The sequence below is a fragment of the Haemorhous mexicanus genome, chromosome 6, assembly GCF_027477595.1.
Source record: "Haemorhous mexicanus isolate bHaeMex1 chromosome 6, bHaeMex1.pri, whole genome shotgun sequence".
Taxonomy (NCBI): domain Eukaryota; kingdom Metazoa; phylum Chordata; class Aves; order Passeriformes; family Fringillidae; genus Haemorhous; species Haemorhous mexicanus.
The window spans coordinates 64,484,627-64,512,433 of record NC_082346.1 but is presented as its reverse complement, the minus strand read 5'-3'; the positions used below and the strand labels follow the sequence as shown (position 1 = coordinate 64,512,433).

The 27,807-nt window shown below is 52.4% G+C and overlaps 1 protein-coding gene across 2 annotated transcripts in view; it reads left to right on the top strand.

Moving 5' to 3' along the window:
* The first annotated feature begins 20 nt into the window (after window positions 1-20).
* ATL1 (atlastin GTPase 1) overlaps window positions 21-27,807 on the top strand; it is a 30,426-nt gene continuing 2,639 nt past the window's right edge. The window contains exons 1-13 of one of the 2 annotated variants that reach the window (XM_059850689.1): window positions 21-164; window positions 12,106-12,353; window positions 13,179-13,313; window positions 14,234-14,338; window positions 14,545-14,595; window positions 16,287-16,343; window positions 19,243-19,335; window positions 20,367-20,505; window positions 21,787-21,914; window positions 22,507-22,563; window positions 23,172-23,243; window positions 24,570-25,001; window positions 26,503-26,517. In XM_059850689.1, coding sequence (XP_059706672.1) covers window positions 131-164; window positions 12,106-12,353; window positions 13,179-13,313; window positions 14,234-14,338; window positions 14,545-14,595; window positions 16,287-16,343; window positions 19,243-19,335; window positions 20,367-20,505; window positions 21,787-21,914; window positions 22,507-22,563; window positions 23,172-23,243; window positions 24,570-25,001; window positions 26,503-26,517 — 1,566 coding nt within the window. In that variant the 5' untranslated portion in view covers window positions 21-130. The remainder of the gene's footprint in view (window positions 165-12,105; window positions 12,354-13,178; window positions 13,314-14,233; window positions 14,339-14,544; window positions 14,596-16,286; window positions 16,344-19,242; window positions 19,336-20,366; window positions 20,506-21,786; window positions 21,915-22,506; window positions 22,564-23,171; window positions 23,244-24,569; window positions 25,002-26,502; window positions 26,518-27,807) is intronic. The other variant, XM_059850690.1, reaches the window with a different exon arrangement.

Below are 27,807 nucleotides of genomic sequence, written 5' to 3'. Positions count from 1 at the left end.
GCCGAGCGGCGGGCGGGGATGCTGCTGCTGCCGCCGCCGCCGGCTCCCCCGCCCGCCCCGCGCCGCCGCCGCAGCCCCGCCAGACGCAGCGCGGCTCGGAGCGCGCACGGAGCCTCCCGCAGCCGCCGCCATGGCCCGGAACCGCCGGGACAGGAGCAGCTGGGGTAGGGTGGCGGCGGCAGAACCGGGGGGGAGCGGGGGGAGCGCGGACAATGCCGGGCCTGAGGCGGCCGCGGGCCGCGCCGGGGCGGGGCTGCGGCGGGAGGGCGCGGGCGGGGGGCTCGGCTGGCCCGGGCGGGGCGGGGGGCTGCCCGGTGCCGAGGGGACACGCGGGTGTCTGCGACACCCTCGGGCTATCCCTAAGGGGCCTGGGGTCCGCCCGTCCCGCCCCACCAGCGAGGCGGGGAGCGGGGCTGCGGGATGGGGCGCCCCTCGTTCCGGGGCCTCCTGAGGCGGAGTGTCCCCGGCTTGGGCTGGTAACCGCCCTCGGCTCGGCTGCGGCGGGACCCCTGGCACAGCTGGGGCCAGACAGCCCCGGCAGCTCCTTGGGGAGCTTTTGGGCTGCTCCTCCGGCTTGCCCTGACATCCCTTACCCCGGCCGTGCTGTCCCCTCAGCCCCTGATGGGGGATGCCACCGCAGCCACCACCCCACCTCATCCGGGAGCAGGGATCCCGCTCACCCCGCCTTCCACAGGCAGAGCCACAAGGCCACCCTGGCTTGTCACCCCTCCAGAGGGGGTTCCCCCGTTTTTTCTGGAAGCTGTAGGATTTAGTTGTCGAGTCACCCTCCAGACAGGGCCCATTTTGAACCCATCCCTCCCAGCCCCCTGATCCCGGGGGAGCCGGGGCAGCAGTGCCGGGGAGCGGAGCGGGGGGACGGGAGGAGGAAGTTCTGTGGTGTCTTCCTGCGAGGCTTCGGTTCCCTCCAGAGGCGCCTGGATCCTCCGGCAGCTGCTGCTTCCCCCTGGATGGAGCCCAGGCTGGTCCCACAGGTGGGCTGCAGCCAGCAAGGGGCTCCTCCACCTTCAGCCTGCCTGGGATGGATCGCTTCACCCACTCCCACTGACACGCTGTTCCGTAGGATATCCGATTTTATCCGGCCAGTTCCCGTTATTTGAGGAGAGTAATTTGCTGTTTCCTCCGGAGTCGTAATTCCATGTGAGCTCACTCACGGGTGCCGGCGGTATCCCGGCTCCTCAGGCAGAGCGGGTGAGCCGAGCTGCGATGTTTAGATACACAAATTACATTCTAATTTGTGTAGATGAGCCTTGGATTTCCCATGGCAATGATTAACAGCTCGGAGGCATGCTGGAGGAAGCGTTGGGATAGCGGAGCGCCTGATCCGGGGATGGGCTTTTTGGGATAGAGGGGGGGACAAAATGGGCGAAGCTGATTTTGTTCAGCTGTGACTTAATGAAGGTCCTCAGCTCCTTGGGTAAACCGGAGGGAAAACTTGCCAGGGAATGTGGTGCCATTCTCAGCTTTGTCTCGCGGAGAGTGTGACAGACGTGGCAGCCCTGACTCCGTGCGTGCCGGGAATTGCACACGCGTCCACCCGCCGGTGCCTTCCCTGCACATCCTGAGAGCAGGAGGAGGGAATGCAAATGATGCCGGATGGAAGAGGAGAAAGCATCATCCTGGGAAGTACAGCCTGCATCCAGCAAGGGATTTAGGCACATTTCTCAGCCTGGGCTGCTGAGCCCTGCTCCTGGGAAATGTGATGTGTCACTGAGGGGTGAACTCTTCCTGAGCTTCTCTGCAAGAATCTGGAAGCGTCCATGGATCCAGGTGGATCTCTGTGGGATCAGCCTTCTGCTGCCACCCATCCACAGCTCAGAATAATTCCCTGTATCCCACAGACATTCACCTATTCCTAGAGGATTTCCTGGCTTTTTGCCAGGTTGGTTGACATTACGAGTAAGAAATTGAATGAAATGCTTCAATTTTTTATTTTTTTTAACTAGGAAAGAAAAAGCTGCCTTTATAAATTTATTTCTTCTATTTATACAACAAAACCTCATTGCCTTGAAAGCTGTGTTTACATCCAGTGACTGCAGCATTGTGTGGTGACATCAGTCCATGGGGTGACTCTTCCATGGCTACATTTTTCAGCTGGCAAAGGAGGAGGCCTGGGCTTTTCCTGAAACTAAGGCAGAAAGGAGAAAGTCCTTGCTTTGTTCTAAAAGTGGGCTTATGGGTCATTAAAAATATTAACGCTATTTTGAAACGGATCAAACTTTGCCCTAGTTACTCAGGCCTGGAAACAGGCAGCTGCTTAGTGTAACCCTCCTTTGTTTCATAAAAATAATTTGCTTTTTTAAAGCTCACAGAGCAAATTAGGATGAGTATGTGGGATTGCCCCCGGTCATAGCTGGGTCGCTGTCACATCCCTGGGAGCTCTGTAGGGGTGTGTGATGCATCCAAAGTAGGATTTAGCCTTGGGCTAAAGGTCAGCATCAGGTTATGCCTCATTTAAGGCTCTTCCTGAACGTGCCAAGCAGTGCACAGACCTCACAACTGCTGCCAGTTGAATGGTTGAGGCAGCTGCAGATGAAAAAAAATCCCAAATAATTCCTTGCTGTGAGTAGTGGATCCTGCTTTGCCCAAAATAAGGATTGTTACTCCAAGTTCTGCTTGGCATGGTGAAGTCCAGCCAGCTCCTGGAGGTTTGTAATAGATTACACTGAGTTTTGTCTGAAATTTTTCATGCTTGGCAGTTGCAGATGTTCAGCAGCCTCTGATCCAGTGAGATCCCTGCTCCCAGTCACTCCTTTAAACAGCACAGACTGGAACAAATGGTGTGAAATCTCATGTTTCCCATCATGGCCAATTTTGTGTTGAAATTGGAACAATCCACCTAGCAAGAATTCAGTTTTAAAACCATAAAAGGGATTAGAGAGGTTATAGATACTTCTTGGTGAGGGTTTTTGAGGTGGATAGGGGATTTAGGAGAGCTCCTAAAGGGAGCCAGGAAAAGCCCAGGAATGGTTTTGAGGATAAGGGGCTCCTCTCCAGCACAGGCCAGGGATCATCCCTGCCACATCTTACACTGCACACAATGGGTTAAACTGAGAAGAAAACTATGATTTTGGTAGGTTGTTTTCCATTTTAACCATGTTGACGTCCTTTGTGTGTGTTGTTTGATTTCTGCCCTTTTATGATGGATTTTCAGTTTCCACTTCCTGGCATTTCGTTGTGACTCTGAATGCTGGGAACCTGACAAGTGAAAGCTGAGATGTTTCAGACAGAGGGGCCTTTACACAAAAAGCCAGAAATATTCACAACCAAGTGACTGGCTTGTGAAAGAGAAAAGAAAATGAAGTGCTGGGACTTGAAAGAAGAGACAAGTCAACATTTCAAGCTGAATGTGATTACAGAATCATGGAATGGGCAGGGACACTTTCCAGTAGATCAGGTTGCTCCAAGTCCCATCCAACCTGGCCTGGAACACTTCCAGGGATCCAGAGGCAACCACAGCTTCTCTGGGCACCCTGTGCCAGGGCCTCACCACCCTCACAGGGAAGAATTTTTTCCTAATATCTCATCTAAGCCTGCCCTCTGGCAGTGGGAGCAATTCCCTGTGTCCTGTCCCTCCAGGTCCTCATCCAAAGTGGCTCTCCCATGGTGGCTGTGCAGGCAGCAGCAATGTACAGGGAATTGGAATAGCTGGGGTCCACCAGATGAGCAGGAGCAAGAGCAGCCTGACTTTCTCTTTTTGGGGAAAAACCAGGATGGCCTGAGCCTGCCTGGGAGTGGTGACATGGTGTCCTTGTCCTGCCTCATGTCATGTCCATGCCAGGAGTGGCCCTGGCCTTGGCTGCCTCCCTGATTGATGGCAGTGGGAAGCAGCATTGGTTGTGTCTTGCTGCATTTTCCCTGCTAAGCCCTGGGGTGACAAACAGCACACTGAAATGTTGTTTAGGGCCTGGGTGATGTTCAGAGGCAGCAGGCTTTATATCAGCTCTCCTGGATCACTGACTGGAACCTTCTCCAGCGGGGGGGCAGGTATTGTCATGCTCTGCCAGGCACAAGGTGTCCCAGAGATCACTTCTGAAAGTCTCTTCACTCTAGAGAGCCCCCAGCTCCTCTGCTCCTGCCAGAAATGCTCCCATTTGCCATCAGGAAAAGTGAAGTGTTACAGCAGGAAAGGAACTGAACACAGATCTCCCCAGTGGGGTGGAGGCTCTGGAGAAGGGGCTGAGTTCTGCCAAGCCCATAAAGCACATTTAAAGCACTTTATATACATAAGCATTTTATGCAGAGTGTAATTACCTTTCATGTTCTCTCCTAAAATTTCATGGCATGTTTACCAAACTTTATTTTCAGACAATTTTAGCAACAAAAGGGTAAAAACAGTTTAATGTCAGAAGAAACTAAATCCAGTACTGGTGGTGGAGATTAAGGGAGGCTGCTGCTGACAAATGGCAGATGAAGGACCATGCAGAAAATGTGTGCTGGGAGGGAAGAGGGAGTTCTGGAGATGGATCCATGGATGTGTCCAAGGCAGGTTGGATGGGGCTTGGAGCATCCTGGGACAGTGGAAGGTGTCCCTGCCCTTGACAGGGGGTGGAATGAGATGTTCTTTAGGTTCCCTAACAACCAAATCATTCTGGGATTCTGTGTTACCCTGGAGAATGTGGGCTTAAATATGGGAAATATTTATGGGAAATATGGGAATAGGCTTAAATGTGGGAGAGGGAGCAGGCCCAGGGTTTGCACCTGACAAACAGATCATGGCTTTTTGCTGGAGCTCTTCCAACAGGGTTTTGCCTATGGGAGGTGTCCACCTTGCCTCTGACTCAGGCATTCCTGCTACGTGAGCTGTCACGGGCACAGCCACATAACTGTCTAACCTGACCTCAAACTTGCTGAAAAAGTTCTACAAACAAACTCTGATTTGCTTCGTTCCCCAGGTAGTTGCCTGCCTGTGTCTCCAAAGCTCAGCCTGGGAATTTGAGAGCAGTAGGAGCTGCTCTTGCTCCAGAGCCAGCTAAGCACTGGAGCTTCATGTAGTAGGTGTTGTAATTAAGAATTTCACATTGTACTTTGGCATTTGAGATGTTGTAACAGGCAGGTTTGGGGGCCAGTTATCATCCAAACTCTTGCTCCTGTCAGCAGTGGGAAGGTCCCAAACCACTCCTGCTATCAGCAGAATCACTCATTCCTTGTTCCCTGTGCCAAAGGGAGAAGGGGCTGAGCTGGCCACGCGGAGCTGACGCCGTGCTGCTGCCAGCTGGGTGACTCAGGGCTGGCAGGAGGAAGGTGCACTCCACATCTCCACTGCTCCAAAAAAAGCAAAGGGTGAGGATGAAGCCTGGCAGCAGCAGCCACCCTGCTCAGCTCCCTGCTCCAGCCATCCTGGGCTGCAGAGCGGAGTCCCTGCCAGGAGAACGTGGGAGTGCAGACTGGATTGGCAGAGCTGTTAGCTGTGCAGCTCAGCTGTAGGAGTTTGCCCTGACTTTGGAGAGGACTGCTTGGGATCCCAAAGGGAGACTGCCAAGTGTGGCCTTTTACAGAATCACAGAGTCATTTGTGTTGGAAAAGACCTCTGAGATCATCAAGTCCCAAATACCACCTCATTTACGAGACCGTGGCACTGAGTGCCACACCCAGTCTTTCATTAGGCACCTCCAGAGGTGGTGACTCCACCACATCCCTGAACAGTCCATTGCTGTTTATGTGCCATTCTTGATTGCTGAATGACAGGGCTCCTTTTTCCACAACAGTTTTCTTCACCTGTTTCTGATGCCCTGCAGCTCCAGGGACTGTCATTGATCCATCATTTCCACAGATTCATGGCAGCTGTGATTACATCCAGTCTGAGGAGGTGCAGATGATTCCTAGTTGGGCACTATGAATTCTGGCTCTGCCTTCCCCTTCCTTGCTGCATTTCCCAGCTCAGCAGCCTCAGGTAGAAGGGGTTAGCATAGCAAGAGAGCCTGGCAGAGGAACATGTGGCACTTCCCAGGTCCCAGTGGGTCTGGTGAGTGCATGGGCAGCATTTGGTGTTTCCCCTTCTTGGATCTGGGGTCCTCTGGTTCTGTGGACATGTCAAAAATCCCAGCAGAGGTGTGAGCAAAGGGAAGGTTGTGTGTCTGTGCCTTCAGCTGTGCTCTGGGTGCAGGAGAAGCATGGAGAGAGACTTATTTCCAAGACCACATAGTAGCAGGATAAGGGGGACTGGCTTCCCACTGCCAGAGGGCAGGATTACATGGGAAATTTAGAAAAAGTTCTCCCCTGTGAGGATGGGGATGCCCTGGCACAGGGTGCCCAGAGAAGCTGTGGCTGTCCCCAGATCCCTTAAAGTGTCCAAGGCCAGGTTGGACAGGGCTTGGAGCACCCTGGGATTAGTGGGAGGTGTTATTTGTGTAAGGCTTGAAACTGGCTGGGCATTAAGATCCCTTCCAACCCAAACCGTTTTGGGATTCTGTGCCACAGCAAGGCGTGGTGAATGTGTGGTTAAACCCACTTTGGGAGGATTTCTGACCTGCTGGCCTGGAGCCTTTGGAGGTGTGGTGCAGAGGGGGCTGTCAGACAGGGCTTTGCCCAGCCAGGTTCCCTGCTCCTCCCTCTGCAGGGCTCTGGCTCCCAGGAGCACCTCTGTCTAGACACCTCCTGGCAGCCCGTGCTGGGGGAAGTTGCGGGCTCTCAGCTGGCCGGGCTCAGCTCTCGGGGTGCATCCTTTGTGCAGGAGCAGGGCCGGGTTTGCTGGGCACCACCCTGCTCTGACTCTCCCGTGCACACGCGTCGCTTCCACGCTTTATTCCCCGTTTTTCCCTGGTTGGCTGGAGCAGGTGCCGAGCTCTGCGCCAGCCGTGGAGGGGAGGAGAGGATTCCTGGTGCATGCTCGGAGCTCCCTGCCCCTCCCAGCCTCCTCAGACCATTGTGGCACAGGGAGCTCGCTCAGCTCAGCCACAGAGAGCAGAGCTCTGTGCCAGCAGCAGCCGGGCTGAACGTGCCCAGTGCAGGGGAGATGCTCGGGCAGGGGTGGCTGTGTTGCCCGGAGCTGTTGTGGAGGACAGATAAGCTTCCTGCAAACTGCAGCTCTCTGGAGAGCATCCAGAGGGATGGAGGCTGACTGCAGGCTCTGTTCAGGGCTTGGCTCGTGGTGCTGTTGGTGGCAGTGTGATATGTTTGGGATGGAAACTCCAGAAAGGAGCCACACAGATACCACTGCTGGTCAAAGAGATCCCCTGAGAGCTGCTGATAAGCAGCCTGACACGGTGCATACAGGATCCTCTGTTCCAAGGAACAAGCAAGTTCAAGCTTCCCATCAAACCTCGATTTTCTCTCTTTGCTAGTTTGTTTTCCATGCAGTAATTTGGTTTGAATGCCCTGAGAATGGCAGCACTGCCTGACATTGGTGTTTGTGTGTGTGTGACATCTGAGCTGGGGTTGTTTTGCCTGGAGAAGAGAAAGCTCCAGGGACACCTCACTGTGGCCTTCCAGGACTTGAAAGTAGCTTATAAAAATGGAGAGTGACTTTGTACATGGGCACATAGGGACAGGACAAGGGGAAATGGATTTAAACTAAAAAAGGAGAGATGAGATTAGATTAGATATGAGGAAAAAAGTCTTCTCTGTGAGGATGGGCAGGCCCTGGCACAGGGTGCCCAGAAAAGCTGTGGCTGCCCCTGGATCCCTGGAAGTGTTCCAGGCCAGGTTGGACAGGGTTTGGAGCAACCTGGGATAGTGGAAGGTGTCCCTGCCCATGAGAACGAGATGATTTTTAAGGTCCCTTCTAACCCAAACCATTCTGGGATTGTCATTTCAGCAGGAGGATTGGAGCCCAGGCTGCAGCCCCTGCTTTCCACAGGATAGCTGAGAGTCCTGGGATCCAGGAGAGCCTGAGAGCAGGGCTGGCAAATTGGCCTCCTCAGGCTCTGCTCAGGCAGTGTTTGCACAGATGATGGGCCATGGCTGTGTTTCATGCTCTGGAATGAAATGTATTTATTGTGCAGGCTCACATGAGGACAGGGCTGATTCCTTTGTGGCACTCTGGGAAGCAGTCAGCATTTCTGTGACCTGTTCTTCCGTGGCTGAGGGAGAACAGGCTCCAGCAAGCACTCACCAAACATTGCATAGTTAGTGGCATGTAATTAACTCCTAGAGAAGAATAAATTAAGTAAATTACATTAGACATGTCTGTAAGTCTACACACGGGCACAATGTGAAATATGCTGTTTCAATTTAATTAATTTAGTCCAAAGCAAGTCTTAGGCCAGTTAAAGAATTCTTTGCTTTTTTAATGCTGTCTGACAGCAAATCCTGCTCTCCTTCCCCTTCCCACTTGCAGTGGCCATATGGAAAAGAGCTGTGGCTTCCACCCTGCTCCAGAGCCATGGGGATGAGCTGTTATGAAATGGGCAGAAGGAGCTGGATCCTGTGAATTTCTGAATGAGCAGCTGGAGAATTGACGTAACTGCAGAGCTGAGAAAAAGGAGGAGTCAACTCAGAAAAGGAGTGAAAACAAGAGTGTGTTTAGGAAGGCTGAGCTCTCCTTCCTTTCCTTTTTGGCTGGATGAGTTTTTGCCACTGCCAGGTACGGCTTCCTTCAAGGCAAAAAACTCATTTATGGCCAGAAAGACCAGTTAAAATCATTGACTTCCAGTAGTGTGCAGCCATTTTATAAAATAATCCCTGGCTCTGCAGTGGGGCAGATAACCTAATAAACAGAACTTGGAAGCTTCATCACATGGAAATATGAATATCAATATGAAAAAGATAGTTTTGTCTGCAGATGGCCTATGTGAAAGAAGCAGAGATAGGGATGAAATTAGTTCAGAGACCTGCTTAACATAATCTGTCTTTTCTGTTGACTCCAAGGACCTGGGGAATCAACATATCCTGCTCACAATGCTTTGTGTTGTGCAGACAGCCTGGGTCTCCTCGTGTTCAGGTGATGGAAACAAGGATGTCCCCTAGGAGACCGTGGCCACTTCTGTGTCTGAGACATTCTCCCAAAATCTGTTCATATTAGCTTAAAAAATTACTCTCCTTCATATTATGATGATTTGAAGGGACAAAACAATCCCTTCTCCTCTGCACTGGTTGTTGGTTCAGCTGCTGGAAAGAGCAGAGTGAGGAGAAGGTGTGGAAGATCCCATCCAAGCACCAGGAGAGGGGATCTGGCCTCAGGTGTCCCTGTGGCAGGGCATGGCAGGGGACTCTCCTCAGCCCCTGTCCTGGTGCTTGGATCCTTGCCCAGGACTGGGAGCTCCATTCAGTTCTCTGAGCCAGGGGCATCCAAGGATTTGTGCCCATCTTGGTACCCACTGCTAGTGCAGGGTGAGTAAACACATCAGTCATGGAATCCCAGAACAGTTTGGGTTGGAAGGGACCTCAGAGTTCATCCAGTGCCACCCCTGCCATGGCAGGGACATCTTCCACCATCCCAGGCTGCTCCAAGCCCTGTCCAGCCTGGCCTTGGGCACTTCCAGGGATCCAGATGCAGCCCCAGCTGCTCTGGGCACCCTGTGCCAGGGCCTGCCCACCCTCCCAGGGAACAATTCCTTCCTAAAATCTAACTAAATCTCTCCTCTTTTAGTTTGAAGCCATTCCCTGGCTCCTGTCCCTCCATCCCTTGTCCCCAGTCCCTCTCCAGCTCTCCTGGAGCCCCTTTAGGCACTGCAGGGGGCTCTGAGCTCTCCCTGGATGCTTTCTTTTCCAGGTGAGCACCCCCAGCTCTCCCAGCCTGGCTCCAGAGCAGAGGGGCTCCAGCCAAAGTTCTGGTCCCACTTCCCTCTGTCTCTCTGCCTGAGGTGGGATTTGTCTGGTCTGGGAAGGTGGCACAGCTCTTGCACCCTGATGGCTGAGTTAGAGTCAGAAATATTTAAGTTTAATTTGATTTACAAATTTTTTCTTGCCCCCACCATGAGTCACATCCTATCCAAGGATCTCTCTACTGTCCTTTCTGTGCAGCTGGAAGAAGAAAATAAAAAAAGGACTTGGCTTAGCTGAGCAGGGCTTTGGGAAGCTCCACAAGAGAGGAGGCATTTCCTTATCCTTTATATGGCCCTTGCAGCTTGGCAATGCTTAGAAAGAGTACAGGAGCCTTTGACACCTGGCTGTCCTTACCTGTTGGGAATGGCTCAGTGCTGGAAAATGTGTGTGGTGTGTGCCTGCTCTCAGAAATTTGAAATGAGGATTTTTATTTTTTTAACTTTTTTTTTTTTTTCCTGGAGGCCCCTGTGCAGTGACACGGTGCTCGAAGGGATTTTAGTGCTGCAGTCTGGTGGAGAATCTGCTTTCACACCATTTGGGACTTTTGTTTAGTTAAAAAACCTCCAAGCAATGGAAAGAAAAGATCTTTGTCTTTCAGCTGTGAGCAAAGAAAGCTCATAGTATATGTCCAAGAGCCACCAGAAATCCCCTGGCAACCAGGCCTAATGATCCTGGTACTTCCTTGCAGGATCCTAGGAAATCACAAAAGTGCTGCTGTTATTTAAAATATGGAGTTACTGCTGGAGGCTTCTTTATAGAGAGGCCCAGAATGGGCAAATCCTATTCCTCTTGATATTTATAACTTCTCTTTTAGTGTGTGCACACACAGTCCTTGTGCTTTGAAACAGCTCAAAGCTGGGTCCCCAAGGTCAGGGGCTGAAACAGAGACTGGGGAGGTTTAACTTGAGGCAAAACTTGGGAAAGTTACAGCCTGAGGCAGCAAACTGGGAAGTTTTTGTTGGAATGTGGGGGGAACTTTCCATCTCACTCTCCTTTTCCTGCTGGCAGGGAGGTTTCCCGTGGCTGTGGGTGAGCTGACTGGCACATTAATCACCTTCAGCATCTCTTCCCTGCGCTGGAAAGTTTGGAAAGATCAGAAAGGAAAATTACTGGAGCCAGCCTGCTCTTTGCAAATCCCAGGGCTGCAGGTCTTAAAATGCATCTGGCTCCTGTGAGACCCTCCTGTGTGAGCCCTGCACAGGGAACTTGGCCATTTCCAAGTGGGAAAGTGGGCAGTGCTCGTGCTCTGTGTGTGCTTCCCACTTGGGAGCAGCAAAGTGGCTTTTATCAGGATGGGCTTTGTGTCTGCATGGCCTGATTCCTGCTGGGAGTGTCCTGGGGGATGCTGGTGGCAGGAACAGCAGATTGCACTTGGAGCATCAGCTCAGGCTGCAGATGGAGCAGGGATGTGTTGCTACAGGAACAGCAGTGGCACAGGATACACAAAGGCAGCATCCTTTGCCAGAGCTGTGAGAGCCTTGGACACCTCAGCTGCAGAGCTGCTCCTGTTTTTGAGTGAGCCTTCAGGAAGGACCTGGTGGGGAGTGTCCAGAGGAGAGCAGATCCCTGGATAATGTGATAGAAGGGATGATGAGGAGGCTTGGACTTCACTTTTCCAGCTGAGAAAGGACCAAGGGAGGTGTCATGGTGGGCAGTGTTTATGTAGGGAGTTGCAGGGACCTGTTTTCCATGCAGGATAAAATCTAACGGGTGTGTTTTGCCAAGGGAGATTCCAGCAGGGAATGCTCTGCCTGTGTGGAGCATGGGGTCAGATGACCCCAGAGAAGCATGGAGTCTCCACTAGGATGTCTGAGGCCAGGTACAGCAGATCTGCTCTGGATGTTGCCATTTTGGGATGGATATTTGAGTTTTGGGATCTCTTAGCACCCTGTCCAGCCCCACTGTCACCGTCATATTTTCTGGAAAAATCCCCTTGCCCAGGATTCTTCTCCTGGGAAGCTGAGAAGCCTCAGAGAAAAAGGAAAACCATATGATCTCATTGCTTCTCCTGTGCTGTGCTGATGTGGAATGACTTTGGAGATTGTTCACCCACAGGTGATTGTTCCATTGGATTTTTGGTGTGAGTGTTTTCACTCTTTGGCCAATCAGGGCCAAGCTGTGTCAGGACTGGAGAGAGTTAGGAGTTTTCATTATTATCTTTTTAGCCTTCTGTGAGTATCCTTTCTGTATTTTTTAGCATGGTTTAGTTTGGTATTCTTTAATATAGTATAGTATCTTAAAATAATAAATGAGCCTTCTGAGAACACGGAGTCAGATGCATCATTCCTTCCTTCATCTGGGACCCCCACAATCACAAGATCCCTGCCCCCTCACAGTGCAGAGGAGGGCACCAAACCCCTCTCATTTTCCCTGTTCTCACAGGCAGTTTTGCAGACAAGACTTACGAGTGGAGCTCTGAGGAGGAGGAGTCAGTGAGGAAGGCAGGGCCAGTGCAGGTGCTCATTGTCAAAGATGACCACTCCTTTGAGCTGGACGAGGCCGCCCTGAACCGCATCCTGCTCTCCGAGGCTGTCAGAGATAAGGAGGTGGTGGCTGTGTCTGTGGCTGGAGCTTTCAGGAAAGGAAAATCATTCCTGATGGACTTCATGCTGCGCTACATGTACAACAAGGTAAGGCTGCAGCTCAGGGGGCCCTTCCCAGGCCTGCTGTTCCTCCTTGCTCCCATGTGCTGCTCAGGGATGAGCTGGGCAGGATTTGGTGCTCTGGGAATGCTCAAGGCTCTCATGAGTGTGGGCTTCACAAAATAAAGCAGAGCAGATCCTTCCCCAGGCAGAAGTTGCTTTTGGACTTTGGAGCAGGAATGTTCACATCTGCTGCCCTGAATCACAGAATCATTTAGGCTGGAAAATCCCTGTAAGATCCTTGAATCCAGCTGCTAACCCAGCATCACCTTACTCACAGTGAACCATATCCTCAGGTGTCTTATCCGTGTCTTTTCAACACTTCCATGGATGGGGACTTCACCCCTGCCCAGGGCAGCCTGTTCCAATGTGTGACCACCCTTCCAGTGAAAAAAATGTTCCTAATATCCAACCCCAACCTTCCCTGGTGTAACTTCAGATTGTTTCCTCTTTTGCTGCTGCTTTTTCCCTGAGAGCAGAACCCAATTCCCACCTGGCTGCCATCTCCCATCAGGGAGCTGTGAAGGTCCCCCCTGAGCCTCCTTTTCTCCAGGCTGAGGCCCTTTCCCAGCGCCTTCAGCCTCTCCTGGGGCTCCAGCCCCTTCCCAGCTCCCTCAGCCCCTCCTGGGGCTCCAGACCCTTCCCAGCTCCATTCCCTTCCCTGGACACTCTCCAGCCCCTCCATGTTTTTGTTGAGCCCAAAACTGACCCCAGGATTTGAGGCGCCTTGACAGTAAAAGGAAGGAAAAAACTCTTCTGGGGTTCTTAACCCTTTTTGCCACCTCCAGCAAGTGCTTGTGTTCCCCCCTGCAGGAGGCAGTGGACTGGGTTGGGGATTACAACGAGCCCCTGACTGGTTTCTCCTGGAGGGGCGGCTCCGAGCGGGAGACGACCGGGATTCAGATATGGAGCGAGGTGTTCCTGGTGGACAAGCCTGATGGCACCAAGGTGTGTGTGTGTCTCTGCTGCTGCCAGCTCATTTCCCTCATTTTCCAGCTTTTGAGACTCTCCTGCCTTGTCTTAGGTGGTTGTCCAAACCTTCCTTAGGGAAGGTTTTCAGTACTGTGTCTCTATTTTAGTAAGTGAGGGAAGTGATGTAAAAATATTTTTAAAGAATGTAATTTTGATAATAATTTTTGGCCTGGGTATTTCACAGAGCTGAGGGGTGGAATGTGGTGGTTTTGCATGAGAGGCATTTATGGAAGTGCTGTAAAAACTTCTGTGTAATTGGCAGTCTGTAGAACCACTGGGAAGTTGTACCCACCTCTGTGAAAAACACATGTTAAAGATGGGTTTAACACAGTGAGGTGATGTTGTATCCAAGTGTCCCTTTAATTCTGGGCATCCCAGAGTTTATTTCTGTATTAGTCCCAAAAATCTTGAATCTCATGTCCTTGCAAACTCCTTCTCTTTCCTAGAGTAGGAGTTGTAAAGTGGAGTTTCTTCATTCAGAGCTGTCACAGTGGTTTTGGAGCATCCTGCCAGGAATATTTGTATTTTTCTGCGCTTCAACGCAGGGCATGGCACCCAGGTGACACCGAGGCATTCAGGGTGTGATTCCTGACGCTGGCTGGGTGTGTTTGGGTTCTGAAGGTGCAGTTTGTGTTTGGTTTCTGGTGCAGACTCAGCAGAGCCTCCTCTGCACTGACAGCAGGTGTCTGAGGAGCAGAGCACTTCCCCCACTGCCTTGCAGAGCATTCATTTTGCTGCCTGCTGGAGTCACCCTGCTGTCAGGAGTGGCTGGGGATGAGCTTTTCCTTTGTCCCCCACCAGTGAGGAGGCTGAGGCAGAAGCAGTGAGGCCCCAGCACAGTCCCCCAGCTGCCACTGCCCCCGTGGGGGTGCTGACAGGAGCTCTGTGCCCCGCAGGTCGCGGTGCTGCTGATGGACACCCAGGGCACCTTTGACAGCCAGTCCACCCTCAGGGACTCTGCCACCGTGTTTGCCCTCAGCACCATGATCAGCTCCATCCAGGTAAGAAAGCTCTGAGCTGGAGGAGTTCAGCCCCAGGAGCTACAGAGCCTGTCAGGGCTTCCCTTCCTGCCACTTGTGCCAGCACCACCTGGGCCTTGCCCGTGTCCCCGTGGGGATGTCACAGGCTTTAGCCACACCAACCATGTGTTAGCCCCAAGGACAGGCTGTTCTGAGTCATCTGAAGTTGGTTTTTTATTTAAATGCAGGTTTATAACTTGTCCCAGAATGTGCAGGAGGATGATCTGCAGCACTTGCAGGTAAGAGAAGCTTTGGAGTAACCTAATTGTGGCTGTTTACAAGGGCCTGGAGTGACAGGACCACAGGGAATGGCTTCCACTCCTGGAGGGCAGGGCTAGGTGGAATACTGGGAAGGAATTTCTGCCTCTGAGGCCCTGGCACAGGTTTCCCAGAGAGGCTGTGGCTGCCTCATCCCTGGAAGTGTCCAAGGCCAGCTTGGATGAGAAGCAGCCTTGGATAGTGGAAAGGGTCCCTGCCCATGGCAGGGGTTGGAACTGGGTGGGATTTCAGGTCCCTGCCCACCCAAACCATCCTGGGGTTTTATTCTGGGGTTGTGAATTAGCAGCCTGGGTGTTGCCATCTGGTGCTGGCTCGGTACAGGTGACCCTCTAAGGGTGATTCCATCCCTGACTGTTGGAGACAAGCAGCTAATGGGATTTTTGTGACACAGGTGTCCTGCCTATTTCCTAGAATTACCTCCTGCTTTCTCTTCTGTTCAGTTGATTGATTGATTGATTGGTTGATTAATTAAGTAGGTTTTTCCAGGAGCTTAGGGAAAGGAAAGAAAAGCAAAAGTCCAGCTGAAAAAATCAGCATTTGAATACTTTTGAATTATCTCAGTCCATAAATATTATTAACAATAACACTTCTTTAACACTGAATTTATTCAGTGTAGCTCTGATCTTTCAGTTTGGGTTTTAAGCCATGACTGTTTAACAAGTTGACCCATTTTTAGGCATCTGTGAAACACATTATTGTGCCTTCAGTTAGAAATTAGAGTGCAGAGAGACTGGAGAGCCTTCAAACCTTGCTGCTAGGCTGATTTTAGAGTCTTTGCACAGCAGGGGTTTGCAGGGAAAGTACTTATTTCTGAATTCATTTCCTTTCCTTCCTGGAGTGTTTGCAGGGAGCAGGGCTCCAGCAGCCCCTGGAGCACGAGAAGTTTCTGGTTGGTCTGAAACCAGCAGCAAGCAGCTGATCTGAGCCATTTTCCACAGATTAGGCAGCCAGAAGCTCCAGGCTGGGATCTCTGACATGAGAGCTCAGCAGGGTGATGGTTCCACAGCAGCTCCCTGTGCCTCTGGGATGGGAGCTGGGAGCCCAGAGCCTCTTTGTGTCCAGCTCTGCACGTGGTGCTGGTAGTGCTCACTCATAAACTCCCCTTGCTGCTCCAGGGAATCAGAGAGTTCCCTCCAGGGACCCACAGGGATCATTGATCAGCTCCTGGCCCTGCCCAGACCCCCAGCAACCCCACCCTGGGCATCCCTGGCAGTGCTGTCCAAACCCCCCAGGAGCTCTGGCAGCCTCGGGAATGTCACCATTCCCTGGGGAGCTTGGGCAGTGCCAGCACCACTGGGGGAGGAACCTTTCCTGAAATCCATCCTGACCCCGGGAAGAGACTCAGGGCCAGGTTTTGGTGTGGTGTGAAGTGAGGGTGCAGAGGGTGCTGTGGGCTCAGAGCAGCAGGTCACTGACCCCACTGTTGGGTGTTTTCCAGTCCCTTCTATTCCTTGTTTGTGACTGGAGCTTCCCTTAGGAATTCTCCTATGGACCTGATGGTGGTGCAGGATTTTTGGAGAAGAGCCAGCTGGCTTGGCTCAGCTCCAGCCTTTCCCTGGTCCTGTCCCTGTCACAGAGCTCGGTGCTGGTGCCCCTGTGTCCCACAGTGACAAACTCACTGTCCTGTCCTTTCCTTTCCTTCTCCTTCCAGCTTTTCACCGAGTATGGCCGGCTGGCCATGGAGGAGACATTCCAGAAGCCTTTCCAGGTGAGTCCGAGGATCCTGGCCAGCTCGGGTGTCCCGGAGCCCGCTGGCTTCACCACGAGGTGTCACTGCAGTTTGCAGCGTGGGAGGAGATGGGACTGCCTGGGGATCGGCTCAGCTGCTCCAAGGAAGGGCTTTGTGCTTCCTTGCTCCCAAACCCATCCAACATCCCTCTTTCTTCCCTCCTTCCCATGAGCTCTGCCCTGTCCTGCCAGGCTTGGAAAGCAGCTGGTTTGTCACACTCTGTAGTCAGGAACTCTGGGCAGCCTTTGTTCTGAGAGGTTTGAACTCACCTGCCCTGGCAATCCCTGCTCCTGACCAAATGAAAGGATAAGGATTAGCAGAGCTCTGGGAAAACTCGGTGTAAGTGGGGTTTTAACTTTAAATTAGGGACATCTGTTCATCCTTCTGCTCCCCAGCCTGTGAAAAGCTGGTGTTAAGAAAAGGGAGAGCATTGGGCATTCCCAGTAGGTGAGGTTGGTTCCTGTTTTTAGAGACACAGGAGTGTTTTGATTAGGTTGGGTGAGGGTTTGTGAACTTCCTAAAGTAAAAACCAGCAGAGAACAAAGCATGCTGGAAAAATCCAAAGAGGAATTGGGAATGAGATTTCACATTTGCTTTCCCACATAAAAAGAGAATTGTTGTCCTGGAAGGACTAGGGGGTTTATAAGGTGTCTGTGGTCAGGAAGTGGAACTAAAAGGTTAAAAAGTACAACAGATGGACAAATTGACTATTGGATTCTGCTGTGATAAATGGTAAAACTAAAAATATCTATGGTAAAAAAATATGACAGGAGAGAGCTTGAAGAATGTTGTAACATGGTACAGCAAAAAACCAGACATTAAATAAATATTCCTGCTCCTTATTTAAAGACTGTGGGGATAATGTAGCCAAATATTCCAGTGAAACTGAGATACTTCCTACTCCATCAGTGAAAAGGAGGCTGTGAGGGGAGACTTAAACATGCTTAAATCATTAGGGCTGGGGAAGAGGCTCTGATTCTCCCAAACACTGTAATTGCTGTCGAGGCACAGTTTGTGGATGGTGAGTCTTGTCAGACAATCCCATTATCAGTTTTTGAAAGACCACGAGCTGGGTTGATAAAGGTAACTCTCACCATGATGCATTGCCTTCTGTCAGCCTTATCTCTCCAGGATGCTGATGGAAAGCAAATGAAGTCAGCATTGTCTGGTTTAATCCATAGTTAATGGATTAAAAACTCATTAACTGATAGATGCCAGAGCACGCTGAACTAATTGGAACTAACTGTGGGGAATCATCATCCTTCAGAAGTGTTTCCTTGGGATCCCCCCAGGCTCTCCCTGATTCAATGTCATCTTCATTAATGATCAGGGGGAAATTATCAAACGAAGCTGGGAACCCTTGTGGGTGTGACAGATGTGGCAGATGTGGCAGAGGGGTCAGTGGTGCTGTGGCCAGGTGAGGAATGATCTCCTGTCTGCATCCAGCATGGGCTGCTTCCTGCAGAACATGTTTTAAATGTGACAGTGTTGATTAGAAGCAGGAAAAACGAGGGTGGGGAGGCCCTGGCAGAGTTTTCTCAGAGAAGCTGTGGCTGCCCCTGGATCCCTGGGAGTGTCCAAGGCCAGGCTGGACAGGGTTAGGAACAACCTGGGATGGTGGAAGTGTCCCTGCCATGGCAGCTTTAAGGTCCCTTCCAGCCCAAACTATCCTGGGATTCTCCAAGTGTGATGGTGAATAAACTGCAGTGGCACTGATCCTGCTGGAAGGGAAGTGAGACTTGGCAGTGGAAAATTCACATTTCCCTTTGTCTCCCTCCTCTCCTCACACTGAGGAGCCCTCAGCAGAGGCTGGCCCTTCACAAAGGCAGTGGTAAACACAGCCTGTCTGGAACAATTTTACTTGAGGAGGAAAAAATAATAATTCCCAATTCAAGGCGTGCATAATGTGTTTGTGGAAAAGTCCTAAGCATGGGCATGTCTCTGAAGCATCTCCTGGTGTTTGAGAACAGCATGTCCTGAACCAGCTCGCTGGGTGCACTCACTGTGGCTTCTCCTGCAATTCAAAAAGGCCAACTCACTGTTCTCTCCTCTTTTTTTAACTTTTTCTGATGTTTTATGGAAGAGAAATAGCAGGAATATTTCCCCTCCCTCCGTTAGATTTTTGTTCTAAACATAGATAAATTTAGGGAAATTCCAATGAAATGGGTTCCACTTGCTGACCTGCTTATCCCTGTTCCTGAGAGGAACCCTGGCACCTCTGCCAGGCCCTCCTGGGCTTTGGCATTCAGGACTTCCCCCTCCAAACCCTTTATTTCCTACATGGAATCTTGTACAGATCAGACAGTGGAGACCTGATTTTTTTCTGAAAACCTTTTTTTTTTTTTTTTTTAAAGATTCAAAGTTGACCGTTCTGGTATTTATTTATTTATTGCCCAGAAACTTTGAATGCCTCAATAAAGATTACAAAAGCCAATGATTTCTTATTCACCCTCATTGCTCTGCATCTGCTTCTCATTAAAAGTCTGTCTGGAAGGCTGCCCAGTGAAAAAGGCTGAAAAAATGAGCCTGTAGAATTCCCATAGGATGGAACTAAATGTGGCTGGAATTAGGGAGCTTGCTGCCTTTTGTCCTGGTGAGCAGCAATCCCTTTTCTTGGGCACTTTGGGTGATTGATGATGTTCTCCCAGCCAGGGACTCAAACTGGTTGCAGCAGTTTGGGGGGAGGTGGGACAGTGGAGTGGTCTCAGTCCCTGCACCCTGGGACCTCTCATTTCCACCAGGAAAGGTGGGAGATGCTGCTGGAGCTGGGGAGAGACTCAGGGCCAGGTTTTGGGGTGGGAAGTGAGGGTGAGGGTGCAGAGGGTGCTGTGGGCTCAGAGCAGCAGGTCACTGACCCCACTGTTGGTGTGTTTTCCAGTCCCTTATATTCCTTGTTCGTGACTGGAGCTTCCCTTATGAATTCTCCTATGGATCTGATGGTGGTGCAAGATTTTTGGAGAAGAGGCTGAAGGTATGCTTTGCCTGCTCTTGGTTCTGGAGAGTGGAAGTGTCCCTGCCCATGACAGGGATGATCTTTAAGGTCCTTTCCACCCTGATCCACGCTGTGATTCCATAATTTTCCTGTTCAGCTGGGTGGCCTCAGCACTGGAGGTCAGGTGTGAGCTGCAGTGCTGGTTATGGTCACACTCAGTGCCTTGAAATGCCAGAGGAGGCTTTTGGGGAGGGTGAATTTCCCAGAGGAGGCTTTTGGGGAGGGTGAATTTCCCAGAGGAGGCTTTTGGGGAGGGTGAATTTCCTTGCCATGTTCAGGGTTCTGCCCAAGCCCAGCTCCCTGGGACTCTGGGAGAGTCCAAAGCACTGGGAGTCAGCAGATTCCCAAGAGACTGGGAATGATGCTTTAGTAATTAGGGAGTTGTACAAACAAAATGATGGGCAAGGGCTGCTTGGGATCAGTCAGGAAATGCATGGATGATCTGGTAGTGGAGAGACCTAATTATATGCAAGGCCCTAGTGGGAAATCCCAAATGTTTTTGTATTCCAGTCATCCATGGACATGTGCATTTTCCAGATGATAATAACATGCTCCAGGGCATGTGGTCAGAGATACTCCAGTTCCTTCTCTTTGTCCTCATGCCTATGGAATCTTCTCCTTTCCCCCAGAGTGTGGAGTACCCTGTGCTCCTGCCAGCTTTATCCCAGCATTCCTATCAGAAGGAAACTCACTGGCCCCAAACTGTGGGAAGTAGATGGGCAGCACCAAGCTCTTCTCTCTGGTGACCACTGTGAGAACCTGAGGGAGCAGCTGGAGCTGTGCCAGGGGAGTGGAATTGGATACTGGGGAAGGGTTCTTCCCCCAGAGGATGCTGCCCAGGCTCTTCAGGGAATGGTGACATTCCCAAGGCTGCCAGAGCTCCAGGGGGGTTTGGACAGCACTGCCAGGGATGCCCAGGGGGGGGATTGTCTGTGCAGGGCCAGGAGCTGGACTCTGATCCTTGTGGGCACACCCAGCTCAGGATATTCTGTGCTTCGTTGTCTCCACAGGTGTCAGGCAATCAGCACGAGGAGCTGCAGAATGTCAGGAAGCACATCCACTCCTGCTTCACCAAAATCTCCTGCTTCCTCTTACCTCACCCCGGCCTCAAGGTCGCCACCAACCCCAATTTCGATGGAAAACTGAAAGGTACAAAGGCAAAGCTCTGCTTTCTACCCAGATTCCTTAGAAACCCTGGCAGACTGCTTGTTCCTGAAACCCCCAAAAGTATTTTCCATGAAAAAACTTCTGGGAGAGGAGGTGGATCCTCCTCCCAGTGCTGTTCACACTCCCTTCTGCTTCCCCCCAGTGCAGCAGACAAATGTGAGGGAGAAAAGGTGTGGGGGGCTGACAAGGCCTGAGAGCTACTGGCAACACCCAGTGACAGGAAAACTGGGAAGGGCAGGGATGGCACTGGATGTTTGTGGATGTGGTGTTAAAGCTGCAGTGAATTCCTGTGCCTCACCTGCACAGGCAGAGCCTGGCTGCTGCAATCTGCTGCTTGTGGTGGGTGGAAGGCTGGTTCCACAAGCTCTCACAACAGTTATTTCCCTTTGAAAAGCTTTCCAGGGAATATTTAATCTGCCTGACTTATCTGATCAGTGGTTTCCCTACAGGGCAGGCTTGGTTCAGCAGGTTAAAAAAAGAGAGAAGGAGAGAAGAGCTGTGGTGAGATTCTCCACCCCAAAAGGAGCCACGTGCTGGGGATATTTTTAGGTGTTTGTTGTGAACTCCTCAGCAGTGTGGCTGGTTCCAGACTGCTGCAATCTTAGCAATAAAGTGGACCATTAGCTACTTCAAATAAATTAGCAGGCAAAGATGTGAGTTTTCCCCTGGTTTTGTCTGGCTCAGACTTGCTCTGCTGGCAGACTCTGTGCAAAGCAGGAGGGACAGCAGGGCAGCAGGAGGGAGATGTGCTGGTGGGAACTGAGCTGAGCCTTGGAGCTCCCCCTTAATCTCAGGTGCTGAGGAGTGTGGAACAAGTGCTGTGTGCAGACAGGAGCTGTCAGCAGCTTCTTGACACAATTTTCACAAATTTCTTGTTGCCTCAGAGCTGTACTCAGCTTTTTGTGCTCTGATAGAAGAAATGTGGGGGATTTTCCCTGCTTTCCATACCTTCCAAATTCCTGGCTGTTGCATTGGTTTTTTCTGCCTTCAGTCCTACACAGTTAAATTTAATGGAAACACCAGAAATCCCACCCTGTGCATCCCTGAGAGCTTTGTCCAGATCCCCCTGGAGCTCTGGGCAGCCTTGGGGTTGTGCCCATTCCCTGTGGAGCCTGTTCCTTCCACCCTCTGGGGGAAGAACCTTCCGTGGCAGGGGACTGGAACACGATGGTCTTTCATGTCCCTTCCAACCCAAACTATTCTGGGACTCTGTGATGCTTCTGGGACTCTGTGATGCCTCTTTTTTCTTTTTTTTTTCCCCAGAAATAGACGATGAGTTCATCAAGAACTTGAAGATTTTGATTCCTTGGCTTCTCAGTCCAGAGAACCTGGACATTAAGGAGATCAATGGAAACCACATCACCTGTCGAGGCCTTGTGGAATATTTCAAGGTGCTTATTTCAGAGAAAGTGGATTTATTCCTCTGGGGAATTTTGCTCAAGGGGAAAGCAGCAGCAGGCAGGGCAGCAGTGACAGTCCTGACCCTCTGCAGCAGAGGGCAAACACCTCCTGGTCATGGTCATGGATTTGACCACACAGGGAGCCCAGAGAGTGGGAGGAGCTGTTTTCCTTTCCTGGAGAATCGAGGGCTCGAGGGGGATAAGCTGAGGGCTGTATTCCAGTTGCCTTTGGAAAAAGCTTATTTTTGTTGTCATGGCTACTGGGACATTTCCATGAGAGACATTGGTGAGTAATTCTCACCACCTCCTCTCCAGGGCTACCTTGGCTCCTGCTCCTGCAGGGAAAGGACAGAGGTAGGTGCAGGTCCTTTGGGAGGGAGACTGGGAGTGAGTGGAGGAGGGAGAGCCTCCAGGGACTGACCCAGGCCACCCAAGGAGTGGCATTTTCTGACCAAAGCCATCTTTTGCTGGAACATCCTCCTCTTCCCTGCTTCTAAATCCTGTCTGGAGCTGGGTGGGGGTGGCTGCTGTTGCTCCTGGGTGCTGCATTCCACATGATTCCCTTTTCCCTGCTCTTTTCCAGGCCTACATAAAGATCTACCAAGGGGAGGAGCTGCCACACCCCAAGTCCATGCTGCAGGTGAGTGGGAGCTCTGGGAATTCCTGCACTGGAATTGCCATTAATTCCCAGGAATTGGCAGAGGTGTCCAGCACAGTGGGACTGCTGGGACTTCATTCCAAATGCCTGAGTGTAACCACCCAAGGAGCAGCACTTTGGGAAGAGTTTGCCATCAGGAGCCTGACCTGGCTGAGGAATCACACCTGGGAAGGGCTGTGGGGAATTGCTGGCTCACACAGCCCCAGCCAGCTCAGCTGAATGATTCCCTGCAGGTGAATGACATCCTTGGGGCCACACAGGGAGGTGACACATGGAAGTGGCTGCCAGAGCCAGCTGGGGGTTGCAGCTGGAGCTGTTTATTTGTGGCTGAGCCTTTTATCTCTTTCCTTGCTGGTTCCCACAGCTGAAGCCAAAGTTTTCATAGCTCTGGCTTGGAGGGGAGGAACCCTCTTTTCGTGCAGGCTTTTGGATGTGTAAATATGGGATGAGCTTGTTTGGGATTGGTTGGAGGATTCTGGGTGCCACACACATGTCCTGGCTGTGTCCTGGCTGTGTCCTGGCTGTGTCCACTTGCACAGCTTAACCCTGTCCTTCTGCCCCTAAATGTTGTGTTCCTTTTGCCCTTGCAGGCCACAGCAGAAGCCAACAATTTAGCAGCAGTTGCCACTGCCAAAGATACCTACAGCAAGAGGATGGAAGAGGTGGGTGGTGCTGAGTGTGTCCCTTCCTGTCCCCTCCTATCCCTCCTTGTCTCCTGGCTCTCCTGTCATAGATTGATGGAATCCCAGAGTGGTTTGGGCTGGAAGGGACCTTAAATCCCATCCAGTCCCACCCCTGCCATGGCAGGGACACCTCCCACTGTCCCAGGCTGCTCCAGTCCCATCCAGCCTGGCCTTGGGCACTGCCAGGGATCCAGGGGCAGCCACAGCTGCTCTGGGCACCCTGTGCCAGGGCCTGCCCACCCTCCCAGCCAGGAATTCCTTCCCAAACCCCAGCCCCTAATCCCTAACCCTAATTTCAGATTTCCCTGTGTCAGGAGTGACAGTTCAGGATGAGTTCACTGTTTCAGCAGTGCCATTCCAGGGGTGATTTCCCTGGTTCAGGAATGGTTTCCTTGTGTCAGCAGTGATGTTTCAGGAATGATAAGGAGTGACAGTGGATAAGGAGTGACATTCAGGGATGATTTCCATGGTTCAGGAGTGATTTTCCTGTGTCAGAAGTGCCATTTCAGGAGTGACCTTCCCGTGTCAGGAGTGATGTTCCAGGGATGACTTCCCTGTGTCAGGAGTGGTTTCCCTGTGTTAGGAGTGATGGTTCAGGAGTCATTTCCATGTATCAGCAATGCCATGTCAGTGATGATTTCCATGTATCAGCAGTGCCATGTCAGTGATGGTTTCCCCATGTCAGGGATGATTTCCCTGTATCAGCAGTGATTTCCCTGTATCAGCAGTGATTTCCCTGTATAAGGAGGGACATTTCAGTGATGATTTCCCCGTGTTAGGGATGATTTCCCCATGCCAACAGTGATTTCCTGTATCAGCAGTGCCATTTCAGTGATGGTTTCCCTCTATCAGCAGTGATTTCCCTGTGCCAGCAGTGCCATTTCAGGGATGATATCCCTGTGCCAGCAGTGCCATTTCAGGGATGATTTCCCTGTATCAGCAGTGCCATCTCAGGGATGATTTCCCTGTGCCAGCAGTGCCATTTCAGGGATGATTTCCCTGTATCAGCAGTGATTTCCCTGTATCAGCAGTGATTTCCCCGTGCCAGCAGTGCCATCTCAGGGATGATTTCCCCGTGCCAGCAGTGCCATCTCAGGGATGATTTCCCTGTATCAGCAGTGATTTCCCTGTGCCAGCAGTGCCATCTCAGGGATGATTTCCCTGTGCCAGCAGTGCCATCTCAGGGATGATTTCCCTGTATCAGCAGTGATTTCCCTGTATCAGCAGTGATTTCCCTGTGCCAGCAGTGCCATCTCAGGGATGATTTCCCCGTGCCAGCAGTGCCATCCCCGTGTTTCCCCGCAGGTGTGTGGAGGGGACAAGCCCTTCCTGGCCCCCAGCGACCTGCAGGCCAAGCACGCGGAGCTGAAGGAGGAGGCGGTGCGGCTGTTCCGGGGCGTGAAGAAGATGGGAGGGGAGGAGTTCAGCCGGCGCTACCTGCAGCAGCTGGAGGCGGAGATCGACGAGCTCTACATCCAGTACATCAAACACAACGACAGCAAGAACATCTTCCACGCTGCCCGCACCCCGGCCACGCTCTTCGTCGTCATCTTCATCACCTACGTGCTGGCCGGCGTCACCGGCTTCATTGGCTTGGACATCATAGCCAGCCTGTGCAACATGATTCTGGGCTTGACACTAATCACACTCTGTACCTGGGCTTATATCAGATACTCTGGGGAGTACAGAGAACTGGGAGCTGTAATAGACCAAGTGGCTGCAGCCTTGTGGGACCAGGTAGGATAAAGAGCTTTTGGTTTTAAAAATCGCACAAAAAGTTTCCTCCCTGCACCCCGCTGGGTTTGTTGGGTTTTTTAGCATTGAGTTTCTTGGGGGTTTTCTTCCCCCTTTGAGATGGTTTTGGTTTTTAGGGTTGTTAGATCCAGCTGCTTGTGCTGTGATCAGTGCAGGAACACCTTGTCAGTTTTAATTGGAGTTTTAATCTGTTCCTCAGAGCTTCCAGACGGGGAGAGGAGGGGCACAGGAATTGTTGCAGATCAGTTTGTGGAGTTTGTTGTAAGGGGGAGGTCACGGGGCTGCCCTGTGGCTGCAGCACAGGTGGGTGAGCAAGGCTGGAGCTGCGTCCCTGAGCCTCCAGTTCCTGTCCAGTGTGGAAAACAAGTTCTGTAGATCTGAGAAAACTCCCAGCAAGCTCTTTTGTTCTGCCTTTTTCTTTCCTCCTTGTCTTACCCATCAGCAGATGTGATTTTGTGGAGCCTTGTGGGGATGGGCAGCTCCAAGGGATGCCCTGGGGAGGATCCTGGTGTGTGTGCTTGGTGTGTGCATGGCTGTGGCTGTCACAGAGGAGCAGCCAGGGCTCTCCCCTGCTTCAGGGCAGGGATTTGGGCTCTCCCAGCTCTGCCAGAGGTCGAGGCCAGGTCTTGGCTGTGCCGGTTTTGGCAGCAGACCCTGATTTCCCACTGCAGGAAGGGGAAAGCCCAGCCCACCAGGACTCCCCCTGAGCCCTGCTCCCCACCCAGGGGCACGGTCCATGTGCCCAGAGAGCCAAAGGCTGCAGTGCCCTCCTGCTCTGTGGGAGCTCATCCCCCAGGAGCCAGCCCAGCCCTGATTTCTGGCAGGAAGGGCCCTTCTCCTTCCCTGCTTCTCCTCCACCACCGAGGTTTTCATGGAGAACAAGCACATTCCTGCTTCCCTGAGCTGCTGCAGCTGGCCATGCAGCTTTGGGGGAAAGAGAGGCAGCATTCACTGATGTTCCTCCATCCCAGAGCTGGGCAGTGCTGCTGTCCCAGGTGGATTCATCCTGCCCCCTGCAGTGTCCCTTTGCCCAGGGACACTGCCCAGGAGCCTTTGGGATGTGCTGGAATGTTCCATCCCATCCCGGTGCAGGAGCAGTGGGAGTTCAGCAGGAGCAGGAGCCAGGCTGCAGGGAGGTGCTGCCCACTTGCAGCATGTCCAGCTGGGGGAAAATAAAGAGGGCAAAGTGCTTGGAGCTGTTCCTGGCTCCCACGGGCCCTGTGGCTTTCCAAGCAGAGGGAAAGTTCTCCAGGGAGGATTTGTGGCAGAGGGGAGCTGCTGTGACTGTGCCACCACGAGCCAGCAGCTCTGTCCCCTGGGAGTGGGACCAGGTGCAGGAGGGAGGGATGGACAGAGCAGGGAGGGGTGACCAGTCTGGGATGAGCCCCCCTGGGAACACCCCAGGGATGAGCTGCCATGGACACTGAGATCCACAGAGCTGTTTCTTTCTCTTTCTGTCTCCCCTTCCCCATGCCTCTCCCAGGGAAGCACCAATGAGGTAAGTGGCTCTTGCTCTCTGCATGCTGCCAGGCCCTGGGCTCCTGGGAAAAGCATCTTGGCCCCAGAAGCACCTTTGGGCTGCTGGAGGATGGGCTCTGGGCTCCAGATGCCTGGGAAGGGTGTGGATGTGGGCTCTGCACTGCAGGAGCCAAGTGGGAGAGAGATCTGGGTGGGGAATGTCAGGACACGATGGGAATTTTCATCTTTGTCCCATCAGCTCTGTTTGGGGACGTTCCTGTTGTGGCAGGAGGTCAGACCCAGACCCCAGATTGTTTTGGAGCACCAAGGGTGCAGGTGCAGGCAGGGACAGCTGAGGAGCCCCCCTGCCTGGGCAGACCTCTCTGTGCTGCTGGAATTGCTGGGGGTGTTATTTTTTGGGAAAAACCACCCCAAGCTGAGCTGGGTGCAGAGCCCAGAGTTCATCCATCCCCAGCCCCTCCCTGGCAGCACAGGGAATGCAGTCCTGCTCTCCCAGGGCAGCTGCTCTCAGGGGAAATGCTCCCTGCCCAGGCCTTCCAGGGACAGGAAAACCTGGATGGGAGAGGGAGATTCTGCCCCGCTCAGGTGAGACCCCACCTGCAGAGCTGCCTCCAGCCCTGGGCTCCAGCAGCAGAAGGACCTGGAGCTACTGGAGCCAGTCCAGAGGAGCCAAGGAGCTGCTCCAAGGGCTGGAGCCAGGCTGGGAGAGCTGGGAATGTTCTCCTGGAGAGGAGAAGGCTCCAGGGAGAGCTCAGAGCCCCTGGCAGGGCCTGGAGGGGCTCCAGGAGAGCTGGAGAGGGACTGGGGACAAGGGACAGAGGGACAGGAGCCAGGGAATGGCTCCCAGTGCCAGAGGGCAGGGATGGATGGGAGATTGGGAACTGGGAATTCCTGGCTGGGCTGGAATTGCCAGAGCAGCTGTGGCTGCCCCTGGATCCCTGGCAGTGTCCAAGGCCAGGCTGGACACTGGGACACCCTGGGACAGGGGGAGGTGTCCCTGCCCTTTCCAGTGGGATGGGAACTAAATTTAGGTTTTTGGGGCTCCCTCCCAAGGCAGTCCATTCTGGGATTGTGGTTTATGATCACAGCCACAGCAGCTCTGTGTGTGCCCAGCTCAGCTCCCTGTGCTCCTCCTGCCCAGCCCTGCAGGATCCCAGTGTGAGCTTCTGGAATGTTCCTTGGGCAAAGCCTCACCAGGATCTGATTAAACCAGAAAAAGACAAATTTCCTGCACGTGGGCATTATTTATTGCAGCTCTGGATCCCAGTGCCTCCCCAGCCTGGCCCAGGTGTGGCACCAGACATTTCCA